Source organism: Mirounga leonina, unplaced genomic scaffold, assembly GCF_011800145.1.
Source record: "Mirounga leonina isolate KUSES-001 unplaced genomic scaffold, KU_Mleo_1.0 Mir_195, whole genome shotgun sequence".
Lineage (NCBI taxonomy): Eukaryota > Metazoa > Chordata > Mammalia > Carnivora > Phocidae > Mirounga > Mirounga leonina.
The window spans coordinates 1,394,975-1,421,632 of record NW_023270490.1 but is presented as its reverse complement, the minus strand read 5'-3'; the positions used below and the strand labels follow the sequence as shown (position 1 = coordinate 1,421,632).

The window sequence follows — 26,658 nt, the reverse complement described above, 5'->3', positions numbered from 1 at the left end:
GATAGCTCTATGAGGAAGCTGGCTCTGTGGGCCTGGAGCTCCAGAGAGCTGTCTGCTCTAGAACTATGGGTCTGTGCCCATCAGCACACAGACAGTAAGGAAAGCCAAGGGAAGAGTGGTGAGTGGGGGAGGGAGTCTACCCGGCGACAGGGTGTGGGGTGAGATGGAGTCTAAGGCAGAGTCTGAAGAACTCCAACAGCTAAGGGAAGGGAACCAGGAGATGGCAACTGCCAAGGAAAAGGAACGTGGCAAAGAAATAGGAAGAGAAACCAGATGGTGTCCCAGCAGAAAAGCCAGCAGAAGCAACTGTTTCTAAAAGGAGGGGCGGCTCAAGAGCACTAAACAGGCTGAAGATGTAAATGGAGGACTAACATGTCTGCTGGAGTTAGTAATAGGCCTTGTCTTTGGTGAGGGGCAGGGTACAAAGCGTATGTGGAAGCAGTTCAGGGGTAAAGTTGGGAAGTAAGAGAAACTGAAGCAATGGGCGAGGACAACCAGTTCAGGATGTCTAGGTATGAACAAGAAGAACTATGGGCCAGTAGTGGATGGTGGAGGAAACCCAATCATGTTCAAATGCTGTCTGGGAGAAGAGCCAGTACACTCAAGTCACAGGAGAGCAAAGTACCAGGTGGAAAAAAAGGAGAAAAGGTCTAGATGATACTGTAAGCCCATGGACTTCTGGCTTCCGGTTCTCTTATAAAGAATATTTACTGGGGTGCCTGGGTGGCTCAGATGGTTAAGCGTCTGCCTTCGGCTCAGGTCATGATCCCAGGGTCCTGGGATCGAGTCCCACATCGGGCTCCCTGCTCCTTGGGAGCCTGCTTCTCCTTCTGCCTCTCTCTCTCTCTCTCTCTGTCCCTCATGAATAAATAAATAAAATCTTAAAAAAAAAAAAAAAAGAATATTTACTATTTATTAAATGGCTACCATTTATTAATCTCTTACCACGAACACTTAATCAGTTTGTAATTATACACTGGATTAATGTGTGAATCCCCGGTGCCTAGCACAGTGCTGACACATAGTAGGTGCTCAGGAAATACCATATATGTCTGAGTATGAGGAAATCGTCCTTCTCCAATAAGGAAATTTTAAGAAGTGTTTTAGGCCAAAATGAACGTTAGAGCTTTCACCACTGCAAATGAAACACTCAGACGCCTCATTTTTCCTTACTTGATATATCTGAATCAGACGTAGAGATATTTTGTCTACTCATACTCAGTTGGTCCACATTTTAAGGACTCAGTTGGAACCAAAATAACAAACATCAGAGTAATCTTTTAGTTATTTAAAGCATGCCAGGCACATCCTGGAGTTGAGAGCTGGCACTTTCTCTATGTGCAACGAGGGCATGTGGAAGTCTTATCCCAAGTTCAAAGCACCCATTCCATCCCTGACTCCCCCACCACTGCCGCTCGTGGAGTTTTCCCTCCAATTCAGAAAGGCACCTCTGCCCACCAAATCGTGTAGGCCCCAAACCCTGGTGTTGTTCTCGACCCCTCATTTGCTTTCACACTTCTCTTTTAGAAAACACCTTCAGACAACCCCACCACTACTTCGCCGTTCTCCCCTGGACTCCTGCGGCCGCCAACTCCCTGGTCTCTGCTTCCACCTTCCCCACTGTGGTCCCTTCTTCCACATGCAGCCAGAAGATTCCTCTTTAAACCCAGGCCAGGTCTTGTCGCTCCCATCTCAGCCACAGAAAAGCCCCCGATCTGCCCTCCACAGCCTCCGGGCTGGCACGCTGCCTCTGGCACGGCCTCATGACAGCCCCCTCACTGCAGTGGCCCAGTGTCACACACAGGCTCCCACCTCAGGGCCTCTGAACTGGTTCCCTCCAGGAATGCTCTTCCCCCACCTGGTCAACAGGTTTGTCCCTTATCTCATTCAGGTCTCAGATCAAACGTCCCTTTCCTGACCTGTTTTGGATGACAAGGAATTTCAAAGGACAGCCACCGTTGTAATGTTAGACCTGGAGGAAAGGGAGGCACAAATGGAGACTTCCTGACGTGCAACCAGAGTTCAGGACTTAACTGGAACTTAGCCAAAGGTGGAGGTATAAGGCGGGGGTAGGAGGACTCTTGGATCACTGGCTTGAGTAGTCACTGGTACCGTCCACAGTAAGAAGGAATGACATAGAAGAGGGAGAGGCATGGAGGGAGGAAACTGGAGATGCTGAGTTCGGTCTGGGCCACAGTAAATCTAGGATTCCTACGGGATTGAGATTGGAATAGCTACGCCCAGGAGGTAAGTCTAGTAGCTGAGTGCCACAGCGAGTGTACACAATGTAGCAGGCGCCACGCCAGGCTTGTGCTGCTTCTTGGATCCCTTATGTCCTTAAAAGGCAGCTATTCCTGGAAATGCACAACTAGATAAAAGCAATACTTCTACGTTAGTTTTAAATATAATTAAAAATAAGTAGACATCTGAGTAGTTAATTTGCAATGATAAAGTTCTGTCCAATTTGGCCAAAAAATGAATGACCTCCTTCTATTCAGGCATACAGGCTATTTACCAAGCACCTTTTATGTGCCAGCACGATGCCAGGCACATATTCACCAACTATATAATTATGAACTGATTAAGTAAAGGATTAATAAATGGTAGCTATTTAATAAATAGTAAACACCTCCTCCTTCATAAAGACACTAGAAGCCAGAAAATCATTCCCATTTCATTGTAGAGAATCAGGTTCAGAAAGGGAAAGTATTTGCCCAAAGTCCCACAGCCAGTGGCAGAATGCAGAGCTTATGCATGCCATGACCTCGGATCTTAATGCACGAAACTTTACTACAACACCTCGGGGCTGCTGCTAAGTCATCAGAATGGAGCCAAAGCCACGTGTCCCTTGATTCAAGGAGCATGGTCATTTCTCACCTCACCAGAGCTCCCAGCTGTGAGAAGGGAGGGTTGTGTTCATTTTCCAGAGAGGACAAGTTTGGTTAGGCCCAGTTGGTGAAGTGTCAGAGCTAAGATCAGAGCCAGATGGGACTCGTGACAGACAAGCCCTTCCCCTTAGAAAGAGCAGCAATCTTCTGGAGCCGCCGCAGGCCTAGACTTCAGCAAAAGGTGGTGAATGAAAACAGGCATTACAGCTTGCCAATCGGATAAATTATGAAATTTATTTATATTTCACCATTTAAAAGCCAGAACATAACAAATTTCACTTTCTGGAAAGTCATCTTATTAGAAATACATGAAGTGCACTTAATACAAGGAAATCGGTTTCTTGGTACCACCAGTGAAATGGACACACTCTCATCCATTCCCTCAAATGAAGGCTTTGTCAAATTTCCCTCCAAACTTAGACCTCTCAGTTCAGGGAGATCAGAGTGAACTTCTTCCAGAAATTACAGTGAAGACATGGACCTTAACATTTGGGCCCTCCCAAGCAATATCACATTAGAAAAAATTACTTTGCCCCCACAGGGCGCTGTCTTTGCTGGTTACTAGGCATCTGCAGCCCCAACTGGCAGAGGGAGAGGCTCCCAACAGCACTACACACAGGCCCAAAGTGCGCTGTCACTTGCAACCTCAGCCACTGACCACAGAAACTTTCCACGCTCAGTGCAGAGAGGTCTGACACGAAAAAGTGAACCTAAAGTCACATGCCTTTTGGTCAATCAGAGGTTCTGCTCCTACATATTAGACCGACAGCTCTTAGCCTTGTATTTATTAACATTCATGAAACATGGTGAACTTCAAGTTTCTTGAGCTATTAACAAAGCAAGCTTCCAGGAGACAGTTTCCAACAACAAATGCTCACAGGAGACATGTTTGCCTTCTGAACAGTGTGTCTTGTCAAAAAAAGATAGGCTGTGATACTAGATTTCCTATAACCTCTGCTTTAGAAGGCAGGTTTTCACATACTGATTTACATGTGGAAACCATTTGTGATAGAAAAGCAATACTCAGTTTAATCTAAGTTACCAAATAAAAGATAAATTAACTATAGTATCCACTGGAGCCCCTAAACCTCTTCCTTATTCATTTGAGGACTCCTTCTCGTGCTTCAAGGACAAGAATGTAAGCAGGCTCCAAACAGAGAGGTAAACATGACTCAGTCCGAAAATACGGCATTAGTTTGAAAACCAGAACCAAAAAGTTATGGCCCATACACTGCTCTTAGCTGATCCTCCTCCCCACTTATGGATAAATGGAGTTTAACTTTCCTAACCTAGAAACACTTATTCTCACTAAAAATATATGGTTACACCTCATCCTAAAAAGGCACCATGCAGGCATTTAAGACTGAACCAGTTAATTCTAAGGGTGTGCAGGAGTGGTAGGAAAATATCACTAATCAAAACTTCCAGCATCAGACCATGCTAAACCCAGAACATTCACCCCAACGGGCCTTTTGAAATGTTTCCCAGGAGGTAAACTCCAGCTTTTGGCAGCTGCTGCTAAGGGCCAACGAACAAGAACTTCCAGAGCACAGAAGGAGCTCTGTCACCAATCGGATACACACACCTCAGGGACAAGGAGAGAAGATGCTGGTCTCATTTGTGCCATTCATGACCCAAAAAAGGTCCTGGCTGGCTCAGAGGACCTGAGAAACGAACACTAGATGGGAGGAACAAGTGTGAAACAAGGATAGGTGGAGAAGCTGGGTTCTCTTCCAGAAGAGGAAGCAAAAGCTCCAGGAAGTAGCTGAGGAGCAATCAAAGACCAAACATGTAACAGAATGAACAGTAGGGAAGACCCCAAAGGAAAGGACGGCTCTGACCTGGAGACCTCTTTCTCTGTCAGAAGGGACCCTATCTTAACACCACAGCTCACTTCCAGGTCTGTTGTACATTTAAGGTGTATGAGTCACGTGTTTCACGCCTAACACACAATGGAAGCTCTGGAACAGGAGATGGACAGCAGAGACTGCTCACTGATCGATGATGGAGCGCTGCAACACCTGATTCATCATGTCCTCTTCATCAACATCGTAATCCTATGGGCGAAACACAGACACTCGGCCTCAGCACTGGTTAAAGCCACAAAGACTCACGTTCAGTAGAAGTGGGACAGCCCAGGAATGATGGGCTCTGGAGGCGACTGCCCCAGGACCGATCCCGGCTCCAGGGTGCGACACCAGCCACGTAACTGGGGGCAAACTGCTGGATCTCTCTGTGCCTCTGCTGCCTCATCCTGACAATGAAAATACTGATGGCTCCCTCAGACAGGGACTAGGAGGACCAGAGGGCACTGCATGGAGAGGGGCACAGACCAAGTGCTCAAACGGGAGTACACTGGAGTCAAACTTGCCTTTTTAATTCAATGAGGCCAAATTATCTACTTGGGTAGAACTTGGGAATCATATTCCTCTTCACAGCACTAACAAAAAGGACAGTTATTTTGAAGTCTGAACCTCAGACACTCTCTTAGACTGAGAATAAATATTCTTATGACAACTTAGGAAACAGTCATGCTTTCCTTCCCAGGTCCTGAAATATAGCCATTAAGACTGAATACTACTCTAAAATCCTCACGACATATATCTATAAACAAACAGTTTACTTCGAGCAGTTGGCCAAATTTATCTATTACTATTATGCCAAAACAACAGTGGGTCCCTTCAAAAAGGATACCAACCGGATGAACACCTTTGGCGAATGGATGTGCTTTGTTTGACCTGAAGTCCTTTAAAAAAATATGTGATACTTCCTATGACATTCTGCCTTTCCAGCTTCCTGGGGTTGGGGTAGGTGAAGAGACAGGCAATACTATCCCTGTATCTCTGCATGCTAACGGTCAGCTGGAGCTGATGGCAGCTTAACACGGGTCGGATACTGTCCAATTTGCAAACCTCATGAGGACCACTGCCATTACTTGCCTGGTCCCCATGAGCATCTGAGCTTTGGGATCCTAAGCCAGGTTCTATAACAGGTAAAAACTACACATACCAAAAGAAAGTGGGAAAATATTTGGGAAAAAACTCCGGAAGCAAGCTTTCACTATGTTTCACTGCAGATGACTGGCCAGTTCACCTTCTTAAATACCACACAAAAAAGGCTCTGGCCACTCACCGGGTTCACAAGTATGGACCACACAGCTGCTGTTCCAGGGAGCCCATCACATCAGTGACACAACTCAACAATGGGACCCACAGTTCTCCAGGTAAGAGAAGGGAGTTCCCCCAGGGGAAGGATCAGGGCCCGGGCTCCAGACTCACCACAAAAGTGTCGTAAGAAAACTGGTGCCGGCGCTGGATGTGCTCTATGAAGTTGGCGCTGCGGTAGTTGGGGTCTCCCCAGGGCATTGAGGCACATATCGGGCAAACCTTTCAACAAAGAAGCACAGTCTTAGGCACCTGACATTAGCCCTCTGTGGCCTCTATCTGGCCTCCTTTCCTCCAGGGCAGCTTTCCTGACACACTGGTTTAGGGCCTGGCCACTCCTTCATATGTACATTTGTATCCCAGAAAGCACTGTCAGCCTCTTCAGGTCAAATGAGAGATGAGAGTGCATAAAGGCTTTGGCCACTATACCACCCTTTTCTGAACCTTTACTGTGACCAGGATGTGTGTCAGCTCAGTAGGGGCCTAGACTCTGGCTGTCTGACCCAGCACACAAAATGATCCAAAAGCACAAAGAAAACCAAGGAAATGACAGATGAACCATATCCCGAGGAAGTAAAACACAGCCTTCTGTGCTATTTTTACAAAGTCAATGCTCAGATGAGAGGGCTGAGGCTGGAAAGCCCTCAAGTAAGAAGTCGATTTGGGCCTTGAAGACTGGGAGGTATTTGGAAGGACAAAGAGAACATGAAAGGGTGCTCCAGAAGACAGGAAGTGGCACCGAGGAGAGGCCAGGGGGCGGCAGTATAGGCCTACAACGAGGCAATCAGTCTGGCTAGAATGGAAAATTCATAGACAGACAGAGAGGAGCTGGGCCAGGGGGAGCAGTAGGCCTAAGCAGTCGGCTTGGAAACGGAACCCACCATTTACAAGGAAGACAGGGTGACAAAAGGCGTTGGCAAGAGATTAGTCTGAAATGGTAGAAGACTCCTTGGTAGAAGGAGCTGGGCTGGCAGCTGTAGCTGTGGGGCTGGAAGGTGGGTCGGGTTCAGAGACTGAGAGATGGTGGCTTCCAATGGGAAGGGCTGAAACATTAACAGTTTAAGACTCTGTAGATGGAGAGGGGACAGAACAGAGGGTCAACAGCTGAAGGGAGAGAGGCTTCAACAGAGACAAAACAACCACAGGGATTTCAGGAAGCCAAAAGAGGAAAAAAAGAGAAAATTAGGTTGTAGTACCAAAACCACAGAGTACTATAGCACTATCAGATTTATGAGTGCACTTAACCTTTAACCAAATTAACCGAGATCTAAGACTTTATCTTATAAACATAAATAAACACAGGCAAAGATGTGTTAAAAATTTATGGCTACATTTATGAAAAACCCACAGCAAATATTATTCTCAATGGGGAAAAACTGAGAGCTTTCCCACTAAGGTCAGAACACGGCAGGGATGTCCACTATCACCACTGCTATTCAACATAGTACTAGAAGTCCTAGCCTCAGCAATCAGACAACAAAAGAAAGAAAAGGCATCTGAATCGGCAAAGAAGAAGTCAAACTCTCACTCTTTGCAGATAATACAATACTTTATGTTGAAAACCCAAAAGACTCCACCCCAAAACTGCTAGAACTCATACAGGAATTCAGTAAAGTGGCAGGATATGAAACCAATCCACAGAAATCAGTGGCATTTCTATACATGAACAAGACAGAAGAAAGAGAAATTAAGGAGTTGATCCCATTTACAATTGCACCCAAAATCATAAGATACCTAGGAATAAATTTAACCAAAGAGGCAAAGAATCTGTACTCAGAAAACTATAGAATACTCATGAAAGAAATTGAGGAAGACACAAAGAAATGGAAAAACGTTCCATGCTCACGGACTGGAAGAATATTGTGAAAATGTCTATGCTACCTAGCGCAATCTACACATTTAATGCAATCCCTATCAAAATACCATCCACTTTTTTCAAAGAAATGGAACAAATAATCCTAAAATTTGTATGGAACCAGAAAAGACCCCGCATAGCCAGAGGAATGTTGAAAAAGAAAAGCAAAGCTGGTGGCATCACAATTCTGGACTTGAAGCTCTATTACAAAGCTGTAATCATCAAGACAGTATGGTACTGGCACAAAAACAGACACATAGATCAATGGAACAGAATAGAGAGCCCAGAAATGGACCTTCGACTCTAATGGTCAACTACTCTTCGACAAAGCAGGAAAGAATGTCCAATGGAAAAAAGACAGTCTCTTCAACAAATGGTGTTGGGAAAATTGGACAGCCACATGCAGAATGAAACTATACCATTTTCTTACACCACACACAAAAATAGACTCAAAATGGATGAAAGACCTAAATGTGAAACAGGAATCCATCAAAATCCTTGAGGAGAACACAGGCAGCAACCTCTTCCACCTCAGCCGCAGCGACTTCTTCCTAGGAACATCACCAAAGGCAAGGGAAGCAAGGGCAAAAATGAACTACTGGGACTTCATCAAGATAAAAAGCTTTTGCACAGCAAAGGAAACAGTCAACAAAACCAAAAAACAACTGACAGAATGGGAGAAGATATTTGCAAATGACATATCAGATAAAGGGCTAGTATCCAAAATCTATAAAGAACTTATCAAACTCAACACCCAAAGAACAAATGATCCAATCAAGAAATGGGCAGAAGACATGAACAGACATTTCTGCAAAGAAGACATCCAAACGTCCAACAGACACACGAAAAAGTGTTCAACATCACTCGGCATCAGGGAAATCCAAATTAAAACCTCAACAAGATGCCACCTCACACCAGTCAGAATGGCTAAAATTAATAAGTCAGTAAACAACAGATGTTGGCGGGGATGCAGAGAAAGGGGAACCCTCCCCCACACTGTTGGTGGGAATGCAAGCTGGTGTAGCCACTTTGGAAAACAGTATGGAGCTTCCTCAAAAAGTTGAAAATAGAACTGCCCTACGACCCAGCAATTGCACTACTGGGTATTTACCCCAAAGATAAAAATGTAGTAATCTGGGGCGCCTGGGTGGCTCAGTTGGTTAAGCGACTGCCTTCAGCTCAGGTCATGATCCCAGGGTTCTGGGATCGAGTTCCGCATCGGGCTCCCTGCTCTGCGGGGAGCCTGCTTCTCCCTCTCCCACTCCCCCTGCTTGTGTTCCCTCTCTCACTGTGTCTCTCTCTGTCAAATAAATAAATAAAATCTTTTTTTTTAAAGATTTTTTATTTATTTATTTGAGAGAGAGAGAATGAGAGAGAGCACATGAGAGGGGGGAGGGTCAGAGGGAGAAGTAGACTCCCCACTGAGCAGGGAGCCCGATGCGGGACTCGATCCAGGGACTCCAGGATCATGACCTGAGCCGAAGGCAGTCGCTTAACCAACTGAGCCACCCAGGCGCCCTAAATAAATAAAATCTTAAAAAAAAAAAAAAAAAAAAGTAGTAATCTGAAGGGGCACCTGCACCCCAATGTTTATAGCAGCAATGTCCACAATAGCCAAACTATGGAAAGCACCAAGATGTCCATCAACGGATGTACGGATACAGAAGACGTGGTATATATCTACAATGGAATATTATGTAGCCATCAAAACAATGAAATCTTGCCATTTGCAATGACATGGATGGAACGAGAGAGTATTATGCTAAGCGAAATAAGTCAATCAGAGAAAGACAAGTATCGTATGATTTCACTGATACGAGGAATTTGAGAAACAAGACAGAGGATCACAGGGGAAGGGAGGAAAAATGAAACAAGATGAAACCAGAGAGGGAGACAAACTCTTAACCTCAGGAAACAAACTGAGGGTTGCTGGAGTGGTGGGGGGTGGGAGGGATGCTGAGGCTGGGTGATGGACACTGGGGAGGGTATGTGCTATGGTGAGCGCTGTGAATTGTGTAAGACTGATGAATCACAGACCTGTACCTCTGAAACAAATAACACATTATATGTTTGGGAAAAAAAAAAAAAAAAAAAAAAGAAGATAGTAGGAAGGGAAAAATGAAGGGGGGGAAATCGGAGGGGGAGATGAACCATGAGAGACTATGGACTCTGAGAAACAAACTGAAGGTTTTAGAGTGGAGGGGAGTGGGGGAATGGGTTAGCCCGGTGATGGGTATTAAGGAGGGCATGTATTGCATGGAGCACTAGGTGTTATATGCAAACAATGAATCCTGGAACACTACCAAAAAAAAAAAAAAAAAAAAAATTATGGCTGCATTTTAAAACTTAGCATGCAACATAATTTCCAACCTACAGAAAAGTAGACAATGCTTTGGTGACCCATCCCTTATCCCCAACACCTAAATTTTAGTTTGGCACACTCATTTTGGCAAAAAAATGAGGCATTTTAAAGTAAGACACAATATCTCACCCGTAACTATTTCAGTACAGTCCTCAAAATAGGTACTTCCCTTTACATATCCAATACTACTGTCCCACCTATCAATCAACAATAATTCTTTAGTAGCATTTAATATCCAGTCCTTACTCTAATTTCCTGATATGGTCTGAGACCAACCTTGATGTTCATCAATATGGGACCAATTAAAATTTGCCACAGACAACTAATGGGAAACTGTGACGCTCATTAAAAAAGCAGATATACATATCGGATATGGGGCAGATGCCAAAAACACTGATTCAGTGTGTAGAATGTGCTGTCATTTGCATAAAAAGGGGGACATACAAGAATCTCCTAAGGACATCTGAAAACTACACACGTCTTTGGATTACATAACTGTGTTCTTGTCCACACACAGCTGAGCTCTACTGACATGCCAGTGAGCACAACAGAGAACCGCTCCCGATGTTCTGAAGCAAGAACTGGTTTAGAAGCCGGGACACTGGGTCCAGTACTGGCTCCGCCGCGAACCAACTCTAAAACAGTCAGTACGCTGAGCTTGGATGGCACACAAACTCCTTCACTTACTCCCTCCTAAAACCTGCAGGGCAGGACAGCGGTAGGAAATGAATTCCAGTCTCTACATTTTACTTAACATCCATTATTCTTCTCATAATTACCAAAATAGTTAAGCTTATCTGGCAAACTTTAAAACGGAAAATGCAGGGCGCCTGGGTGGCTCAGTCGCTAAGCCTCTGCCTTCAGCTCGGGTCATGATCCCGGGGTCCTGGGATCAAGCCCCGCATCGGGCTCCCTGCTCGGTGGGAAGTCTGCTTCTCCCTTACCCATTCCCTCTGCTTGTGTTCCCTCTCTGTCAAATAAATAAAATCTTTAAAAACAAAAACAAAAACAAAAACAAAAAACGGAAAATGCATAGTGGGGGCAGGTGGGTGGTGGTCGTGCGTCTCTGCACACTTGCCTTTCCAATGAATGATCAGTTATTAAGAATCACACCGAAAACATCTTGAAGAAAGAGCTGAAACCTTGGCTTTGGGTGTTTTTTACAAAACATAACTCTTATTTGCCAACTGTGGCCAAAGAATGCATACTGTGAAGCTACTCCGGAATCACAGAAAAATAGCAGATTCAATGCCCATTGCAGGTTGGCATCTGCCTACAGAAAATTTCAGGAGTCATCTATGTAATGAAGATATAAATGTTAGAATGACAAATATTAATATCAAATGGTGAGGCTGTTTATTTTTGAGAATAATCAACTCTGTGAGTGATCTCATGAGGCTGGCAAGCCACCATGGTGTGGTTTACTTTTACATCGGGTTTACTTCTATTAAACAAAAATGGCAAATGGCAACATAATGCATTTATCATATCCAAACATAGAATAAAATGCAAAAATATAAAGAAATACTGGGAAACTAATGGTATAGAAGGGAACCGGAAAACTAGGGGAAGGGGTCAGAGACACACTTTTTACAATGTGAACTGACTAAATACGAAGAAAATGTATTTAAAAATTGCAAAGACGGGCGCTTGGGTGGCTCAGTCGTTAAAGCGTCTGCCTTCGGCTCAGGTCATGATCCCAGGGTCCTGAGATCGAGCCCCGCATCAGGCTCCCTGCTCAGCAGAAAGCCTGCTTCTCCTTCTCCCTCTGCTGCTCCCCCTGCTTGTACATGCACTCTGTCAAATAAATAAAATCTTTTTAAAAAATTGCAAAGAGGTGACAGGAAGCAAGGACTCGAGAAGTCAGCTGAGACCATGGAGAATATGACATCAGCAGGGGTGGAAGCTGAATCTGGAGAGGATAAAGAAAAGGGTTCAAAGAGGGCACCTGGGTGGCTCAGTCAGTAAGCGTCTGCCTTCGGCTCAGGTCATGATCCCAGAGTTCTGGGATCGAGCCCCGCATCGGGCTCCCTGCTCTGCTGGAAGCCTGCTTCTCCCTCTCCCACTCCCCCTGCTTGTGTTCCCTCTCTCGCTCGCTCTCTCTGTCAAATAAAATCTTTAAAAAAAAAAAAAAAAGAAGGGTTCAAAGAGACAGCATCAGCTAGAAAATGACAAGCTTGAAGGAAAAGATCAACCAAACACTATCTAGAGAGAGCACAGATCAAATATTCCTCCTACCACTGGAGCCAGGGAAGATGGGCATGCCTGAAGGAAAACAAGTGAGGCGTGGGTAGAGAAACAAATTTGAGGTAAGAAAAGACAAGACACAGGACAGGGTAAGCCACAGGAGCAGAGATAAGTCTTACTTTGGGCTGGGCCCTATGCTCAGTCCTCTGCATGGGTCTGAGGACACAGGCAGAGTCAGACTTGGAAAGGAGCCTTTTCCTCAACACAAAATGGAATGATAAGGACAAGAAACAAGGGCTGCAAATTCAAGTGCTCACAGGGACCAGATTAGTAAGGCACATGAGCAAAGGAGGACGGGTGTTAAGCCCATCCCATCTAGAGGGGCAGCAACTACTCTAGGCCAGTTGGCTCTTTTTTTAAATTTTTATTTATTTATTTGTAAGACTTTTATCTATTCATTAACACAGAGAAAGAGAGAGCACAAGTAGGCAGAGCAGCAGGCAGAGGGAGAGGGAGAAGCAGGCTCTCCGCTGAGCAGGAAGCCCGATGCCGGGCTCGATCTCAGGGTCCTGGGATCATGACGTGAGCTGAAGGTAGACGCTTAACCAACTGAGCCACCCAGGTGCCCCATTAATTTTTTATTTTTTATTTTTTTTTAAAGATTTTATTTGACAGAGAGGCACAGCGAGAGAGGGAACACAAGCAGGGGGAGTGGGAGAGGGAGAAGCAGGCTTCCCACCAAGCAGGGAGCCGGATGTGGGACTCGATCCCAGGACCCTGGGACCATGACCTGAGCCGAAGGCAAACGCTTAACGACTGAGCCACCCAGGCTCCCAATAGGCTAGATGGCTCTTGCCAGAACTTCCAGTTTCTCAAATGTAGAATATCAAGACTGAGAAATCTTCTGGTTTTTAACGCTTAAAAGGGAAGTTAAAATGTGTATAGGCCAGGGGTGCCTGGGTGGCTCAGTCGTTGGGCGTCTGCCTTCGGCTCGGGTCATGATCCCGGGGTCCTGGGATCGAGTCCCACATCACGCTCCTTGCTCAGCGGGGAGCCTGTTTCTCCCTCTGCCACTCCCTGCCACTCTGCCTACTTGTGATTCCTCTCTCTCTCTCTGTGGCAAATGAATAAATAAAATCTTAGAAAAAGTGTGTATAGGCCAGACATATCCCATAGACTGCCAGTCTGCAACCTCAGAAGTAAATCAGAGAGTTCCTGAGACAGAAGGAGGAAGAGAGAAGAAAGGAATTCATACCTGATATTCTGAACTCAGTTAAAAGCAGGATTCAGTGTTACCTGGAAAGGATGAGGACGGTTCATGCCAGGAACTTAATGTATAGAGTCCCCAGAACAGCCACCAGAGAGTGCCTAGCAGCAATAGGACCTGGCTGAAAATGACTTACAATGAGCCAAGCTAGCCAAGTTCCCTAGTGAGGGGAGTTGGGAAAAGCAGACAAGAGGGAATTTATCTGTCAAATCTGTCACAGCACAACAGTTAAGAGCTCGGGGAGCCCAGGGTAAAAAGTGGCTGTATTGACAGGAATGTCCGTGGACTTGCTAAGGAATTCAATAAAGTCAAGAGAAGATCTAAGGTATTCTCAAACAGGCCAGCTGTATCTCAAAATTTGCAAAAAAAAAAAAAAAAAAATGCCACTAGGCCTAATCCTATTCACAAAAGCTCATTCAAATACTAAAGTCCATGCACCACCTTTTAAGGCAAGGGAGCTGAAGCGTGCCCAGAAAACTAGGTATACAGTTCAAGAGAGCAGTCTGAGATGGGAAAACTGAAAAACTATGGAGGAGGTTCTATCAAGACCTAGCCTGTCAATGACATTAAGAGGGAAGGGGACACCTGGCTGGCTCAGTCAGTGGAGTGCGTGTTTTTTTTGTTTGTTTGTTTTTAAGATTTTATTTATTTGACAGAGAGAAACACAGCGAGAGAGGGAACACAAGCAGGGGGAGTAGGAGAGGGAGAAGCAGGCTTCCCGCGGAGCAGGGAGCCGGATGCGGGGCTTGATCCCAGGACCCTGGGATCATGACCTGAGCCGAAGACAGACGCTTTAACGACTGAGCCACCCAGGCACCCTGTGGAGTGCATGACTCTTGATCTCGGGGTTGTGAGTTCAAGCCCCACATTGGGCATACAGCTTATTTGGGGAGGGGGGGCAGGAAAAAGGAAAGGGTGATACTGCTGACACGGACCATATCCAAACATTAAACAAAACTACGTGCCACTCTGTGATACTTAAATGTCAAGACTGATAAGCACTTTCCTAATAATTTCATATACATTCTCTTTCTCCACAACTATAAACTACTCTCAAAAGGAAAATGGTAGCTCTACAGTGGACAAACCTCGTGGACATCAAGGGATCCAAGTTAACATTACCAACAACAGCGCCAACAGACATCACATGACCCCAGATGTGGCACCGAGAGGACACATTGCTTATGGAATGATGAAGAATCAGACAAATGCAAACTGAAGGACATCTTACAAAACAACTGGCCTGTCCTCTTTAAAAATGTCAAGGTAGGGGCGCCTGGGTGCCTCAGTCGTTGGGCGTCTGCCTTGGGCTCAGGTCATGATCCCAGGGTCCTGGGATCAAGCCCCGCATCGGGCTCCCTGATTGGCGGGAAGCCTGCTTCTCCCTCTCCCACTCCCCCTGCTTGTGTTCCCTCTCTCGCTGTGCCTCTGTCAAATAAATAAATAAAATCTTTACAAAAAAATAAAAAAAATAAAAACAAAAATGTCAAGGTAATGTAAAGCAAAGCAAAGCCGCGCACTACAGCCATGACAACTACATGTAACACAAAGATCCAGGATTTGGGGGCAGAAGGATATTGCTATGAAGGATATTACAATTATTAAAATTCCAAGGTATTCCACTTTTTTTTTTTTTTTTAAGTAATCTCTATGGCCAACTTGGGGCTTGAACTCACAACCCTGAGATCAGGAGTCACATGCTCTACCAACTGAGCCAGGCAGGCGCCCCTACAGTTGTTAAAATTTAAACATGAATTCTCTATTAGATATTAAATTGTGTCAATGTTACATTTCCTGAGTGTGACAAACACAAAAAATGTGATTTTGTAAGAAAATATTCTTCTAAGGAGATACATGCTGAAGTGAGTAGAAGCAAAAAGTCCTATCATCTGTAACTTATTACTAATTAGCAAAAAAAAGTGTACATATAGAGTACTGTTAACCAAATATAGTAAAATGTTATAAGACTGTGAATCTAGGTAAAGGGTACACAAGGAGCTCACTGTACTAATCCTGTTAATTTTTCTGTAAGTTTGACTTCTTTTCATAAAAAGGAAAACAAAACCTAGTTCCTCTTACCACAGATTTGGTATCCGTGCTATGGGATAACTTGCAGTGTTCCACTAGTCCTTCTTGATCAAAGTTCTTCTCGGGACAGTAAGGGCAAGGAAAGGTGTAACGGTTTGGGACATTCCTGGAAGATGAAAGGCAGGAAAAAAAGAAGAAACCTCTCCGTGAGTACTTTTCCACACTTCAACCACTGTATCCTCCAAAAAAGGAGCAAAGTTCAATGTGTTATGACAGGGATTCTGACAATCACTTCAGAATGAGGTCAACTGTTGAAAATAACTTAACAGCAGAGCTATTACTTGAAGTGAGCAACAGAGTCCTCCACACTCTACCCCAAATACAAAACCTGTCATCAGGTGTAGCCAGATTAACAATTATACCTCCACTTTCCCAAACTCCTACAACTAAACCCTTGAACATGCAAAGTGTCCACTGTCTTCATAGCAAAAGATAACCTCTGCCTGAGGGAGTGTTTTGAGTCATTTACCTTGGCTGAAGGGAGGCATCCTTGGTGGTGGCCTTCACACCTTCCATGATGTAATTCTGGTACTTGGAACAGGTAGCCACGTGTGCCCGGATCTTGGATAGGAAGAACTTGGACAGGAAGAATCAGAGCCCATAAGTTAGTCAGGGCCGACATAGTCCCAAAGCAAGGTCAAGATGAAAACCAGATCTGTATCACCCTGGCAAACAATCTCACCAGACTCCTGGCTATGCTGATGGGGCTGAAGGCATGTTTGTTGCAGGGTTTTTGTTAATACCAAGGCTGATATCTGACCTGACCAACCCAGGACCTCTGCTTCCACTCCAAGTAACTCTTCTAGAGGTTTGCTTTTATTCAAGTTATGCTCTCTGCTCACATACTTCAAACCAGGAAAGGTTTAAAAGTTTTCTACATGGCATTTAAACGAGTCTCACAGCAAGCCAAGAACCACATTTCATTATGTGCAGCAGTAAAAAGTAATCATTTAAGTAAAAGAGAGAAAGACCAGTAATTCTAGTTAAAGTACAGGATGCCAGATTGTGATAAATGATCTTTAAAAAACCAGAAATCTGAGTTCTATTTCTCCTATAAAATCTAGTCTTTGCAAGATGGAAAGAGAAAGAAAACCTAGAGGAGAGTGCTTCATCGCAGGTGTTCTAAAAGGAAAGAAAAAGTTTAAAGAACGAAGAGGAGAGGTAAAAGGAAGACAAACATTTTTGGAGGTATAGGACACCCGGAAATATAATACAATACAATCACTAATCTTTAAAAATGAAGAAAAATCAGAAGTATACAGGAAAAAAAAACCCATAAACCTATCATGCATGCATAAAGATAAAGTAACGGGTAATTTCATTTCAATATCCTGAGTTTCGAAATTAAAGGAAACCACAATAAAAAAAAGAAAGCTTCATTATTTGAGCTCCAGCTTACCATAATGCTCCTTTCTGTCTTACCTCCAGCTAAAGAACTTGACTTCAAGCCGCCAACCAAAGAGCTCCCAATTAAAAGGGATGGGAAATAGCCCTATTCAGAATGATAACCACTTTGTACCCCTAGTGCTAAATCACTCTGAAAGGAAGGACATAAGGTATATCCATTCTATGGCCATTGATACTAATGTGTTAAAGTAATGAAACTGACATGTTAGGCTGTGTAGTAAGTCATTAAGTGAAGAAATTTTTTCAAAATGAGAAAAAGCTCTAGAATTATAGTATGCTCCTATTTTATAGAATTCCTACATTTGTGTTTATAAAAACCTTACATCTGTGTTTTTCAAGGGGCAGAAAATGTTTTGCAGCCTTCTAAATTATATCACTTTTAAAAAGGTAATCTCTGGAGTGGGGAACAAGCCTACATTATTTTGTATGTTTGTACAGTCCAAAATTAACAAAGTCATGATTTCAAAACCTGTAAGGTTGTGTCTATCTCTTGGAAAATAAGACAACGGTATTTCTCCTTTATAATTATAATACATGGTGAAATAAATACACTTGATTCTAACATGATTATACAAAAGAGCATGGATGCATTTCAAATGTTAGGTATTGCTCTTATCACATAATTTCATAATGACCTTTATGTCATGATTCCTCCCGATCAAGTACTAAAAAGCTCAAATACTTTTTATATCCATTATGATATAGATTATATAACATTTCCCCTCAAACTCATGGCAGCAGGTAACTTTTTTGAGATGCTGATCTCATTTTATATTTAAAAAATTAAGAAATAGCATCCTATCATTATATTCTAGTGGAAATTATGCATAGTGCTTTGGAAAAGTGGCTCTTTTATAGGGAAAAAACCGGGGTAACTGACTTCTATGGTTTTCAAAGCTACAATATATAACACACTAAACCAACTCTTAAAAAAAAAAAAATACAGTCACTAAAATGAAACGGCACAGCCATTGCCACAGATAACTAGCATGCACACGTGCTGTTAGTCACCTAGTCATGCTCTAACTTGAGAAACAACGTGGCAACAGCTCTGCGTTTTACCCCCTCTCATCAGAGAAAGACATTGACTCTTCCATTTTACTTCCACATACATTTTTACGGCAGCCATGGCAAGAAGTCTCTGTGCTCTCAATCTGCCGCTCGAGCTCCGCGGCTCGGACGCCAGGTGCCAGAGCGCTGCGACACACCCCACAGACAGGCTTCTTCGGCTTCAGACATTCCTGCAGGCATGCAGAGCAAAAGCTAGAACAAGACATACAGAGAACCTGCGTCATGCATCGTGGAGACAAGACAACAAAAATGGATAAACTTTTAAAAAGACATCAATGAATAATGGATTATAAACATATTGCTCCCTATTCGTGATTCAAATACTGAGTCCTCCCAGGCCAGGGAGTGTCCTGCCAAGAACACGCAGGTCCACCAACAGAAACAAACACAAACTGTCATGACACATGGTGAAAGGTGTTGTGGCATAATCTGCAAACCTTAGCACCTGCCACTGAGGAATCTTGGTGGGGTTTCCTGAACCTCAGTTTCTCCTCTGTGAAATGGAGATGGTAGTAGCCACCTCTGAGATTACTGGGATGAAATACGTGTAGCAGACCCTCAGCAGACCACAAACAGGAGGTGCTATCCTTAGAGGTGAATATAAAGCTCTATGAGAAGACAAAGATAAGACCACCCAGCTGTGACCTAGTCTGGTAAGACTTCAAAGGCAGCATTCACGAAAGAGCCTTAAAAGAAAGAGCTCAGCTGGCAGAGGAATGTAAGAATATTCCAGGCACTTAGACTTAAAAATTCATGAGGCACCTAAGGAAATAAAAGTCTAACACCTTTCCTCATGAATGGTAGGAACCCAGATGTTTAAAGATATCAACAAGGCCAAGTCCGAGTTTTAGAAAAATAGCTGAGGTTATCATGAACAGTTGCTGGTTTTCAATTTTTTTTTTTTAATGTGAGGGAAGACAGGAGCCTTGAAGTAGAAACCAAACAGATGGCTAAGGCAAGGAATTCTGAGGGCCTGAGGCCACAGAGAATTAACTCAGGAAATGATTCAGAGTGGAGTCAGTAGTACTTGGGAACTTACTGAATTTGGAAAAGGAAAGTCAAAGAAGGCCAAGTTTTTATCCTGAAACCTATGTAGGGAGTGATGCTGAGATACAGTACATAGTGAGAAAGAACAATAAGGCATGAAAACAGCCTGGCTATATACCCAACCTGACAGGTTTTTTTTTTTTTTTTTTTAAGATTTTATTTATTTGCAAGAGATACAATGAGAGACAGAGAGCATGAGAGAGAGGAGGGTCAGAGGGAGAAGCAGACTCCCCACTGAGCAGGGAGTCCGATGCGGGACTCGATCCCGGGACTCCAGGATCATGACCTGAGCCGAAGGCAGTCGCTTAACCAACTGAGCCACCCAGGCGCCCCCCAACCTGACAGGTTTAAGGCAAGATAACAAAACCTGCAAGGAAGAACTCAGGATATATAATCAAAGCTAACCTGTGCATGTGACAAATTTTTACCATCTCTAAGGATTTTCTTCCTCTTTGTCATAAAGCTAGATGTTAACTGCCACACAAAATAGACCAGGCTGAGAGAAAGTGAGGGGGCCTAGTGATTCACCAGAGAGCATAGTGGAAAGCAAACAAAATCCCTATCTTCATGATGCTTATATTCCAAAGTGAAGAAAAACATAAATGTTAATTTCTGATAGTGATTAGGTACAGGAAGGAAATAAAACAGGCAGAGATCAGCTCAGGTGGATCATCCTGAGCTTCTTTAAGGAGGCAATATTTGAGCTAAGACCTAAAACTGTAAGGAGACAGCCACACAGACCTGGACACAAAGAGATGATATACTAAGTGCAAAGCGATTTCCCAAAAGCAGAAAGGGAGGCCTTTGGGACCATGATGGGTAGACCACTGGGAGAGGGTAAGTGATTAGGTTGGAGAGGTAGAGGGCCTGTGGGCATCATTTGTTTTAACTCTTCTCAAAGGCGGATCACAAGAGGAACCAAAGAGAGCAGAAGGTCCCAGAGAAACCAAGCACCGCTGGTAGATAAAAGCAGCTTCAAGCCTTCAAGCACACACCAGGATACAGCTCATTGACCAAATGTTCACGAGTCACCTTGTGCCCGAGTCATGCCCAACATGCAAGCCTGCTTTTAAACAGTCCCTGTTATCTTGGGCTTGCTTTCAGTTTCCCTTTCCTATTTCACAGGCCTTGATCTAGTTCAGCCTTCTAAGTGCTCCATCCTTTTTGTTACACTGCTATGTAAAAAGTCCCTTCTCTTGGGCTCCCAGCCACCTGCCTTTCTCTAGCTGTATTCCGCTAAATTGGAGGGACACAGTTATTCAGGGCTTAAAATAAAATTTTATAAAAACTCAATGCCCCATGGGTGCCTGGGTGGCTCAGATGGTTAAGTGTCTGCCTTCGGCTCAGGTCATGATCCCAGGGTCCTGGGATCGAGTCCCGCATCGGGCTCCCTGCTCGGCAGGGAGCCTGCCTCTCTCTCTCTGTCTCTTATGAATAAATAAATAAAATCTTTAAAAAAAAAAAAAAAAAAAAAAAAAAAACCTCAATGCCCCACCCAGCCAAAGCTACAATGATGCTGGTTTCCAAGCATAAAAGCAAAAATCTGCCACTAACTAGGTTGAGCAAAAAAGCACTTGGCTGCAGCTAAGGGGGACTTGTGCTGCCCTCACAGAGGTGCATCCATCTGTCTTCAATCAGCATTGAACTGATGAACACGTGGAACTAGTATGGTGAGTACAGAAAAGAGCCAAGGTTTGAAACCCAGTACTTGACCTCTGACCTACGAAAGGTTCACCTGGCTCAAGGAAACCTCAACTTTTGCTGCTCTTCAGTTGGTAAATTGTGACTGGATCAAGCCTCTTTATAAATATTAACTGTGAGTGAAATCCAATGAATTAACCCAAAATCAGGTAAAGTAGTAAGGAGGGCTGATCCAAGGAAAAGACAACTCAATGAGAACACTATCCAGCCTCCACCACCAATATCTTAGGTCATCCATCCATTACCTGATCGTTCCCAAACACACCAGTTTGATCGCTATAATACCCTCCCACTGCACACTGAATTTTCACAATAGTTTGAACACTTGTTAGCCTAATTTATCATCAATTCATTGGATTGTAAACTTTGAGGGCAGAATCACCTTGTTTCTTACTGTGCCCCAAGAATCTGGCACATGCGTGGCTACAAATATTTTAGTGGGTTGAATATAAGACTGGAAGATGGATGCTCAGACACTGTGCTGGGCACTGGGGATACAGAGAGGGGCAACACAGATATGGTCACTGCCCTCATGATCCCTAAGTTTGGCGCTCTGAAAGGAAGAAGGAAGCGCCAGGAGTGAAGCAGGGAAGTAATTTAAGTAGGGATGGTGATAAGGGCAGTAAATTAATTTGGGGTAGCTATCAGGGGAGGTGCAGATGGGGCAGGAAGAGTTCCAGGCTAACTGAACTGCAAGTGGGAACAGCCCAAAGCTAGAAAGAACTTAAGAGTGCCTGAAGAAGCAAAGAGCAGTCAGTGTGGCTGGGGAGCCCTTGCCAGGTGCCAAACTATTCTCTGGGCTGGCAAGGAGACACCTGCATTTCATCTGGGAAGAGTGAGACAATGGTGAGTCTGCCCTATGTGAGCCTCAGTCTCCTCACCTGCAAAACAGCTGTCAACCCTCTTCCCCTGCAGTACTGCTATAGGAGTAAGAATACCTGTGAGGCCCAGCACGTGCCTGTCGTGTCTACTCTCCATAAAGGTGTCCTAAAACCAATGTCAAGATGATGCCCAAGAGAAGCACTGAGGGAGACCACTGAGGAAAAGCTAACCCCCAGCAGCAAGAAGTAGCCACATTTTCTACAGTTCTTTCAAATTAGCTGTTTGTGTGTCTAATGAAGCAAGGGTTAGATTCAAATCCCGCCAACCTCAACTTACATTGCACCTACCCCAGCCCAGGGTCTGTACTGGTCGTTTTCACACCCATCTCCTTTAGTCGTCATAACCAGCGTATTAGCAACATGCAGGCCCTGGAGGCTTAATTTCAAAGAAAGTGCAGCAAACCACGTACACAAGTAGGAATGCTAACAAGCGCTATCTGCAACTCCCAACCCCTTTCACAGTTAATGGCAGACTGGTGAGATCTTATTATCAAGACTTCCCTTTTGTTCTTTTAGTTAGTTCAGCGTTTTTCCAACTTCAGTGCACATTCGAATTACTTGGTAGAGCTGGGTACATGACGCCATACGTACCATACTTCAGGAGCAATGCAGACTATTCAAGGAACACCGTGGCTATCCAGGGTCCAAAGGCCGATTTTATTTTTTTAAGTGAACTCTACGCCCAACCTGGGGCTCAAACTGACGACCCCAGGATCAAGAGTCACATGCTCTACCGACTGAACCAGCCAGGCGCCCCACCAAGGGCCGACTTGAGACCCTTCCTAATCCGCAGCAGGGTGCGACTCCACTCTCCCGGGTGAGGAGCCTGACAGGCCGCCTGGAATACAGTAGGCGCTCAACAGACGGCGGGATACTTGGAAGTGAGCAGGGCGGAGAAGAGCGCCCCGCCGACTTCCACCGGCCTTCAGGAGCCCCGGAGGGCCCCGGGAAGAGGGCCCTTTAGCCCGGTCCTCGCGCTTCCGCCCCAGACTCTCCCCGCCCGGGCCGCACCCCTCCCAATCAGGTTTCCCCCCCGACCAGACCCCGGCTCGCCACTTACACGTGACCGCAGGGCACTTGAACCGGCTTCTCGTACACCTCTAAACACACGGGACACGTGAAGCGGCCCAGCGGGTCGGCCTCCGCGGCGGGCCCAGCCAGCTGCGAACCACCCTCACGGTCCTGCTGTTGCGCCGCCATCTTGCTGCCGCGCAGAGCAGCGCAACGGCGGCCGAGAAGGAGGAGCCCGGGGGGGCGGGGCCGAGGTAGCGGGCGAGCGCGCGCGCTCGGGGCGGGGCTTGAGGCCAGCCGGGGCGGGGCAAGCACGCGACCCTGGGCCGTGAGGGGCACTCAGGGCGTGGCTTGTGGAAAGGGCACGTGGACGGTGTGGGGCTTGTGGGTGGGCCACGCCTCCTGTCCCCCTCTCTTCTTTCCCCCCCCCCCCGCCCCCAACGGATGGGAGGGAGGGTGAGGCCGAGGGAAATCTGGAAAACGTGGAAGTCAGATCCAGACATACAGAACTGGAACAGGCTTTGTGTTTCAGCCACTGTTTCCTCAATTTAAATCATTACTATTACGTAATATTTCATCCCAAATAGAGTTGCCTTTTGTTTAAACTTACGCAAACAAGTTTCATTAAAAAAAATAATTTCGTTTTAGGCAAACATTTTAAAGGGAGATCTATCGGGCGCCTGGGTGGCTCAGTTGGTTAAGCAACGGCCTTCGGCTCAGGTCATGATCCTGGAGTCCCGGGATCGAGTCCCGCATCGGGCTCCCTGCTCAGCAGGGAGCCTGCTTCTGCCTCTGACCCTACCCCCTCTCGTGTACTCTCTCATTCTCGCTCTCTCAAATAAATAAAATCTTTAAAAAAATAAAATAAAGGGAGATCTATCACTCCCTGAGCTACGAACAGAAAATAATCACTTATTAGGGAAAAAAAAATCGCTTTTTTCTAAGAGCACTGTAAAAATACAGTGGAAACAAGACAGCGTTATTAATTCATGCCGGATACTCTTGACACTGAAAAGGGAGATTAGCCATTACTAGAGGTGTTGAAGACCGGCTATTGGCCACAAAGGAGCCAGCCTAGTGAAAGCAGAAGTGGGAGGCTGGTGTCCCTCGGTGAGTCACCATGCTTCAGTGCCGTGTTCACTTGCCTCCCGGCCATGGGTCCCAACTACTGCACTGGAGAGATGGGGAAGCTGAGGCTTCCCGAGGTAGTCTAAACTTGAGTCTCACAAGAGGGCCCCCTGACCTGGAGCCCAAATGTTTGGAATGCCAACTTTCTCCACTTTCTACTGCACCAAATTTGGCTCTTGTGGACAGCCCATTTAACAAAAGATACATCTTGTTAAAAGGCAGGCTCTGCTAACAATTCTAACCAGGTGTTCTTGACCAGGAAAATCAATGATTAAGCTTCCATCCTGAAAGGCCACAGAGGCCTCACAGTATGGAGTCTACACAGGACAAATAAATCCTGTTAACCAGGTTAATTGAATGCAGGAGGATTGTATTTAGCTATCCATGTGGGCATCTTTTCACCAATAAATAACTTGGCATGTATATTCAGCAGCTCAAGGGGTATATACTTGATCGTTTTTTTCCCATTCCTATGGCAAGCACTCATGCGTCTGATCTCTTCCCAGCCAAATATGCCCTGTCTCCCCTCCAGGGATGGGGTTGCCTTGGCAGGGGCAGAGGTGTGCCATAGGTATTTTTTTGTTGTTGTTTAAAGATTTTATTTATTTATTTGACAGAGAGAGACATAGCGAGAGCAGGAACACAAGCAGGGGGAGTGGGAGAGGGAGAAGCAGGCTTCCCGCAGAGCAGGGAGCCCGATGCGGGACTCGATCCCAGGACCCTGGGATCACGACCTGAGCCGAAGGCAGACGCCTAACGACTGAGCCACCCAGGCGCCCTGCCATAGGTATTTATAAGACTTTGTGTTAGCCTTGTAGAGGCTGCCAGACCCTGGGGTGGGTGCAGGGGAGCCCCAGACCTGGGCTTCAGATAGACTGCCTCCAGTTTGGTCTCTTGACATGAACTTACACAAGCTTATACACTTAGTTATAGAGTCAAAAGGACAGGATTGAAATATTAATAGTGAACTTTTTTGTGCTTATTGGTCTAAGCATTTTACATGAATAAATCTTCATTGCAGTCTATGACTTCGGCTCTATTATCCCCATTTTACAGCTATGCAAATTGAAGCACAAAGAGATTAAATTAACTTTTTTTTTTAAAGATTTTATTTATTTATTTATCAGAGAGAGAGAGAGAGCACAAGCAGAGGGGAGCGGCAGGCAGAGGGAGAAGCAGGCTCCCTCCTGAGCAGGGAGCCGGATGCGGGACTTGATCCCAGGACCCTGAGATCATGACCTGAGCCGCAGGCAGAGGCTTAACCAACTGAGCCACCCAGGCGTCCCAAGATTAAATTAACTTTTAATGGTAATGGAAAATGATAGGATTTGAACACATGCAGTCTGGTTTGGGCACCTGTGCACTTAAGAATACCTGTGTCTCAGTCACCTGGAAGGTTTCTTAAACCAATTATAGGAGCCAACCCCCAGAGTTTCTGATGCAGCAGGTCAGCGGGGGTAGGGCCAAGGATTTGCATTTCTAACAGTTTTCTAGGTGAGGCTGATGCTGCTGCACCAGGGGCCATACTTTGAGAACCACTAGCCTACGCTATCCTCCTCCCTCCCCCCTCCATCAGTGCTGGACTAGCCTGGTTATATTCCATCCCTTCCTGTTTTTTTCTAGGCATTCCCAATGAGAATGTCCCCATTATCCCTTCACAGCTTGCAAATACATTGCCAGGCGTCATCTCCATACTCAATACTCAGCCACAATCAACCTAATAATATGTGTTAAACGAAACTGTCCTTTCTCAATGTTCTTAAGGAAACTATTTCCCACAACAGTCTCTTCCTCTCCTTTAGCTTTGGTCAGCCTCTCTCAGGCTGCCCACATCATCTAAGATCTGCTCTGAGCCTGGAGTGGGGAATCGGTCCTGCTCAAAGGCTTTGCAGACTTGATTTTTACCACCAATGTAGACTCATTCATCCAGGCAACAGAGTCCCTGAGGGCCTCCTGTGTGCCTGGCCCGCCGCAAGGTTCAGAGGAGAAATCTGGGGCCTCTAATAGGCAGTGGGGTAGGTGGGCGGTGGCAGATAGTTTTAAAAGTTATTCAACTATACAACGGTCCTAAGGAAAATTGCAGGGAGATCTGCCTGCCCTTGTATGAGGTGATCCAGTCACGCCGTGCCCACACTCCCCACCCACAGAAACCGAGATAATCCACATGTGTTGTTTAGGCCACTAAGTTTGTTGTCATTTATCATGCAACAACAGACAATACAATCTCCTTAGTGGGCAATTTGCCTATAATTATCTAAATTACGGGAGCATATACTCTTTGATTTATGTCTTCTGTTTTCAAGACTTTATTCCTTGGGCCTGGGCCATCCAATTTGTGGTTATTTAAATGTAAATAAATTTAAAGACAAAACTAAAGAGTCAGTTCCTCTGTCTCACTAGCCATATTTCCAGAGCTCAATAGCCACATGGGTATGTACTGGACACAGCAGATACAGAACATCACCACCACAGAAAGTTCTGCTGCTACAGACCTACTCACACGTGTAGCACACAAGCAATTTTGACCTTTAAATACTTTGAAGCTGGAGGGCGCCTGGGTGGCTCAGTTGTTAAACAACTGCCTTTGGCTCGGGTCATGGT

General features: G+C 45.1%; 1 protein-coding gene across 1 annotated transcript; it reads right to left on the bottom strand.

The window, feature by feature from the left end:
* Window positions 1–1,654: 1,654 nt before the first annotated feature.
* On the bottom strand, window positions 1,655–23,139 carry RNF114 (ring finger protein 114). The gene is made up of 6 exons (XM_035025388.1): window positions 22,979–23,139; window positions 18,331–18,481; window positions 16,281–16,387; window positions 15,803–15,917; window positions 6,167–6,274; window positions 1,655–4,945 (listed from the first exon to the last, which is right to left on the bottom strand). Exons 1-6 carry the CDS (start codon window positions 23,116–23,118, stop codon window positions 4,880–4,882), a joined length of 687 nt encoding a protein of 228 aa, XP_034881279.1. The 5' UTR covers window positions 23,119–23,139; the 3' UTR covers window positions 1,655–4,879.
* Between the last annotated feature and the right edge of the window lie 3,519 nt (window positions 23,140–26,658).

What these genes read in the sequence shown, in the direction of transcription:
- RNF114 (XM_035025388.1), bottom strand. Translation starts at nt 23,118, where the DNA reads ATGGCGGCGCAACAGCAGGACCGTGAGGGTGGTTCGCAGCTGGCTGGG. An exon ending in GCACGGATACCAAATCTGTG is followed by an intron (nt 6,275 to 15,802) that starts GTAAGAGGAACT and finishes CTTTGTTGAAAG; the next exon opens with GTTTGCCCGATATGTGCCTC. An exon ending in TTTCTTACGACACTTTTGTG is followed by an intron (nt 4,946 to 6,166) that starts GTGAGTCTGGAG and finishes TTTCGCCCATAG; the next exon opens with GATTACGATGTTGATGAAGA.